Genomic DNA, 6220 nt, shown 5'->3' with positions numbered 1-6220 from the left:
ACATAAATACAAATATTATAAAATTAAATATCTAAAATCTTTATAAGATTTGAGTTTATCAGTCACCATTAGATTATCGATATTGGTTGATCGATAAGAATGTTCTCAAAAAGAGTTGAGGTGATTGTATTATGTTTCCTATCTGGGTAATGAAAAAATAATCTGGGGATCTGTTAATGGAATCCAATGACAATTCAAATCAAACCAAAAAAATCTAAAATTGATTTGATTGAACTATTATAATTCATTATAAGATTTATTATTTAATAAAATAAAGTAAAGATTAGATATTACGTGAAATTATTTTTTCATAAATCAAATCGAAGATCGAATTCACAAAATTGATCTCCATACGTTTTTGCTTGATATGATGATCTGATTTGATTTTTTTGATCCCATCCTCACCTCATCTTTCATTGTTATGATTAGGTTTTCAGGATCACCACCATGGCTTCTTTGCTATTTTGCCCACCCTTTGCAAGCCCAGAGATCTGAAGAGTCCTTCACAGTTCCATTTGTCAACCAAGTCTAAGCCCTTCCACCGTTCAAGCTCTTTTCCTCGTAGGGAACTGTACAAATTTTCAAATTCCTCATCAGCCCGACATATATACATCTGTCCCGCCAATTTTCTTGCTGCTGTTGCCTGCCCATTTCGTTTCATCTCCCGTTCAATAATTTCTGAAGGAAATCGACACCCATTTCCATATGTCCAGCTATATCATCTCCCAGTATTTCAAGAAAGGAGCTGAAGTCGAGATCAGCAGCAACGACTTGGGATTTCGTGGCTCTTGGTACGCGGGCATTGTTGTGAGGCCGCCGCAAAATGACAAGAGTAAGAAAGTGCTGGTGGAGTACAAGACTTTAATGAAAAGCGAATCGAGCACGAAACGGCTGAGGGAGGAGGTGGAGCTGGTGCAGCTGAGGCCGGCGTCTCCACCAGAGAAACGCCTTAAATTCAAGTTCAGCGAAGAGGTGGATGCATGGTATAGTGACGGGTGGTGGGAGGGGATTGTCACGGAATTGTTGGGAGATGACAAATATGCTGTGTTTTTCCGGGGAACCAAGGAGCAGTTGCATTTCAGGGCACGCGAGCTGAGGCTGCACCGCGAATGGGTGTACGGGAAGTGGGTTCCGCCACTTGTTCAACAAGCGAGCGATGATCAGCCACCGAGATGTAATCAGGTACGTTTGGTTTTAAATTTTCGTCTTCAGATTTTGTTTGCTTATTATGATTTGATCCGAATTTGAGATTAAATAGAGTGAGTGTTAAATTAATGAAATTTATGAGAGTAAAAGGTTGGGAAGACAAGTTGGGAAATGAAAATCAGAAGAAAAGGGGAGGAATGGAGTGGAAACTGAGAGGAGAGGAGAGGAGAGGAGAGGATAAACTTGGGGAAAGAGAAGTGATTTGATGTTCAATCCCTGAAATGCTACAATTATATAGGTAAAGAATGTAGCCTTACACACAAACTAGTAGTAATGCAATTTCTGTAATATGCCAAGAACTAATTTTACTATCAATATTTTACGATTTTCGGTTTTAACACATCCTGATATGCATGGATTCCACCCCCTTTGAGACCACTTTGTCCTCTCAGGGTTGAACGTAGAATAGGTACAATGGAATATACCAGAACACTCCCAATCAGTAGTTTCTGACAGACGTATTGGCCATTGTACTCATATTTGTTTCACTTGGCTAACACAGTTTGCATAAAGGGCAACATTGCTTTCAACTGAGTTTGAGCATGTATTTGTTATAACTGAGAATAATAAAATGTGATACAAAGGAAATAAGTCAACGAAGATTATGAAGGAATTTATTCATTCCAAGTTGTAACTTGTAAGGCACCGTAACTTCCGTAAACTAAAGATAAAACAATCATATACATTATCCTTGACACCCGTTTTGTCCATCTTGTATGACCTCTGTTGCATGAATCTCTTAGACCCAACGTTTTCTCTGGCTTGTCTCAAGCTCCTTGAGCTACAAGTCGAGGGATCTTTCTGCTATCACAAGAGTGAAAATTTAGTAACTTGACCGGCATATATCTTGTGCATGCAACATCCAGCACCTTGCACTTCGCAGTGTCCAGTGCTGGAGATTACTAGAATTTCTCAAGGTAGTCAATGTTAAGGTTGTAGGCCAACTCTCTTAGCCTTCCAATAGTTCAAGAATCACATGTTTGGTTATGCTCAAATAAGAAATCTTTCATTGATTTTATGAAATTAAATCACGAGCTCAAGTTTCTGGCGAAGCAATGCCATAGTTAAAATAAACAAGGAGTAGATAAAACTTTAATCCTCTCTAATAGATTTCCAGTAGCTCAAGAATCACTTGTTTCCTATTGAATGGGAGTTATGATCGAAATTGGAAAATAGAATGTGTGTGTTTTTTAATTGCCTTTTACTAGTAGAATCTTGTGTTGAAATTTTCTTTACGTCACAAATCAAACTTGCTGGACGACAACTTATATTGTTGAGTCAATGGTCAATGTTTGTGCATTGTGTATTGGCATCACAAGAAATGCAAGTAAACCTGTCTATTGAGGGCTTCTATTGAAGAATGTCTTTTCCTCCAACTTACTAACTTATTATTATTACTCCATTACTTATAAAAAAATATCCGAATAGATGGTTGCATAGTACATTTTCAAAATTATAGTTTCAAGGCGCCTCCGAGTATATGTTTTTTCTTTTTTCCATTTTAGTATCAGATTTCTTTGTTTCCACTTGTTCTTACATTTCATAAAGTATAAACAAACTAACATTTCTTGAGAATTGGAGATTGCTCAAGTGGTGAGACTTAAATTGCTATAGCTTTTGACATTTAATATTCCATGCAATCAGAAACTGTTTGCTTTACCCGTTTCTTTTTAATTATGAAAAGGAGAATTTGTTTTAGGGCTTTATTCTCGTAGTGACTCTCAAAAGCAATGATTGTTAAGCTTTTTTCTTTTGGGAAATACCTGATACTTAAGTTTATGTCTCTACCTTTCGATGCAGAATGATTCGTTGACAGCTGAAAAGTTCGAACATATTTTCATCCCCGGAACAGCTGTTGAAGTCCATAGCTGTGATGAAGGTTTTGAAGGTGCTTGGTTTTCTGCAACAGTTGTCAAAGACTTGAATAATGAAAAGTATTTGATTGAGTATCAAACCATATACGATGATAAGGAAGATACAAAGCTCCTAAGAGAAGAGGTGGATAGTCGGCAGTTGAGGCCACGCCCACCCGATATCGGAATAGTTGACCGTTTTGAAGTCCATGAACAAGTTGAGGCTATGTATGATGGTGTTTGGTGGGTTGGTGTGATTTCCAAAGTTCGAAAAAACGGTAAATATTCTGTATTCTTTAAGGCTGCGGATGAGATACTAAAATTCGAGCTCTCTGACCTGCGGGTGCATCAGGAATGGATCAATGGCAAATGGGTTATTGCTCCCAAGGTACAACTTTCTATCAAACATGGTTGATGTTTTTTATGTTAGACCACATCTTTCTCTGTGGCAACTCGGACGAAAATATTTCACAGCTGTTGAATCTAGACCTATTTTGTTCTCTTCACCTAATAGTTTCTGACCTTCGTCCTTCTATGTGGATCGTATGGACATTGCAAAATTGGGGCTAATCTTGAATTCTAGTTAAAATTGGGGGGGACCCTATCTTGTAATCTGAGTTTGTATTTTTTGTTGGGATATATGAGAAATAAACGAGGTAACATTGCAGCGAAACATCATAAGTGATATCAACAATGAATAAGATGGACACTAATATTTATAGTGGTTTACCCAAGATTGGATTACGTCTATTCTAAACTTTTCAAGGAGATCACTTCTTTATTAATAACAAAGAAGACAACAGAATTGAGAATACAAAGTATTTCACTTAGAACACTCTGATTTTACACTGTCTTTCTCTCCACTAATCATATTCATTCCAAGGATAAACACTCCTTAAGAAATCTCATACTAAATCATTTATCTCACTTCTACACTTATGATTGTAGATGGAGGATTTTGTGTTTTGGTGTAATTTTGAAATGAACAATAGATGAGTATTTACAGGTGAAGTTTAGGGAAGAAAACAAAATTATACATCATTGAATACATAATCAAATCGGTTCACCAACCCCAGACGCTCGGCGTACATCACCCCATGTCAAATCATCATCCCCAAAGACTAGATTATTTTCTTCATTGTCCAATCTTCCCATCAACCATTCATTGCTATCATCGATATCATCCAAAGAAATATGATCAATTTTGTCGCGCAAATCATATCGACGTTTCAATGCCCTGTTACATTTAATGAAGACTAGATAATTCAAACGCTTCTGCGCCAACCTGTTTCTTCTTTTCGAATGAAGCTGCAAAAATTTTAAAATACATTCATCCTTCATGAATAGTTCAAAATAATAATTATAATTTATATGTCAAGAGTCAAGACTCGAGAGTATCTATTCAATGTTAAAATTTAAATACTTACATGCTGAAACATACTCCAGTTCCGCTCACAACCAGAAGCACTGCACGTAAGGCTGAGAATTCTCACAGCAAAATCTTTCAATTGTGGCGTCGTAGAACCATAAGCCAACCACCATTCAGCTGTCAAATGAGATAAACAAAATTTCAAAATTCAAATACTTCAAGTTTTCAACAATATGTTGTGATCTTGAAATAAAAAACAAGAATTAATTATCAGGTGATAATTTATTTCTATGTCGAATAGCCATTGAACCGCCAAAAAGCCCATCAACATTTTTATATTTTGAGAGTTGATATGTGATTTTATCTTGAAGGTCAACATCTTCACACATCTTTTCAACACACTCGTACAACCCCTTCATAACTTCAGCATCTTTTTCTATCTCAGGATTCGTATAAAAGAATTCCGGGTTCAAAAAGTAACTAGCTGCATGCAAAGGCTTATGAAGCTGATCCGTCCAACTTTTATCAATGATTTCAAAAATCTTTTTGTACTTCTCTTCATTGTTGTTGAAAACCAAAGCAACAGCCTCCTTAGCTCGATCCATAGCCTCGTATATATACCCCATTGCAGGTTTTTTTCACCGTCAACTAATCGAAGCACTTTAATAATTGGGCCACCAACTTTAGTGGCATAAACAACATGATTCCAAAACGAAGGCATCAATATAATATCTGTGCACGTTTACCTTCTACCTCCCTCGCAAATCGACTCGTGTTCCACTTTTCTGAAGTTAACATCTTTCTTAAATTCACCTTCTGTTTTTGAAACCTTTTTAATGTCAAAAAAGCAGTGGCAAAACGAGTTTTCCCAGCCCTGACCATTCCCTTTTTGACCTGTGAATTCTCATCATGTTCAAAACTCGTGGCCTATTATATATATAGCCATTCACCATCACGCCCCTTTCATAAACCTTCTTCAGTACATGAATTTTGAACAAATCTTCAAGCATTAAATCCAAACAATGGGCAGCACATGGAGTTCAGAATATGTGTGGAAATCTTATCGTCAAATGTTTCCCTGCATATTAAAAATTTATATTATTGCTTATAAGTAACAAATCTAATACTTATTAGAAAGTAATATCTTGAATTTACATTTCATACCTGCTGAAACATTTGCAGAGGCATTATCTGTAACCAGTTGAACAATATTCTTTGGACCAATTTGCTCCACATACTTTTCAAGTAATTCAAACAACTTGAGACCGGTATGAGAAAAGCCGGAGGCATCCACAGATTCCAAAAATATTGTCCCTCTTGGACCGTTCACCAAAAAATTAATCAAAGTTCTATTTTTCACATCAGTCCACCCATTAGCCATTAATGAGCATCCATATTTTTTATAGTCTGACTCTAAAAGAATTTTCGTACTTTGTATTTCTTTATTTAAATAAATTACCTTAACTTAATCGTAACTTGAGGGCTTCCAATCATGAGTACAGTAAGATACAGCTCTACAAAATTCCTTAAAGCTATCATACTTTACAACATTGAATGTAATACATGCATCGTATATCTATTTGACAAAATACTGCACCACAGAGTCTCTCACTTTTTTCTGAATTTCATCATATTTCTTTGAATCTTTTGCTCCTTTTTGCTTTCCTTGACTCAAAACCTGATCCATATTGTTGACAAAGAAATAATCAAGAGGACCAACAGTCTTTGCCTTTTGACTTGAGAAAACAGGGGAGATGGCGGCAGAACTCGCTGTTGAACTTAATATTGGTTG

General features: G+C 36.3%; 1 protein-coding gene across 2 annotated transcripts in view; it reads left to right on the top strand.

Annotated features, from left to right (window-relative positions):
• The first annotated feature begins 320 nt into the window (after window positions 1–320).
• Window positions 321–6220, top strand: part of LOC142519341 (protein AGENET DOMAIN (AGD)-CONTAINING P1-like) — a 61030-nt gene continuing 55130 nt past the window's right edge. The window contains exons 1-2 of one of the 2 annotated variants that reach the window (XM_075622324.1): window positions 321–1182; window positions 3007–3447. In XM_075622324.1, coding sequence (XP_075478439.1) covers window positions 706–1182; window positions 3007–3447 — 918 coding nt within the window. In that variant the 5' untranslated portion in view covers window positions 321–705. The remainder of the gene's footprint in view (window positions 1183–3006; window positions 3448–6220) is intronic. The other variant, XM_075622325.1, reaches the window with a different exon arrangement.

Source organism: Primulina tabacum, chromosome 11, assembly GCF_025594145.1.
Source record: "Primulina tabacum isolate GXHZ01 chromosome 11, ASM2559414v2, whole genome shotgun sequence".
Taxonomy (NCBI): domain Eukaryota; kingdom Viridiplantae; phylum Streptophyta; class Magnoliopsida; order Lamiales; family Gesneriaceae; genus Primulina; species Primulina tabacum.
The sequence above is the reverse complement of the archived record's forward strand: the minus strand, read 5'-3'. Positions and strand labels throughout refer to the sequence as shown.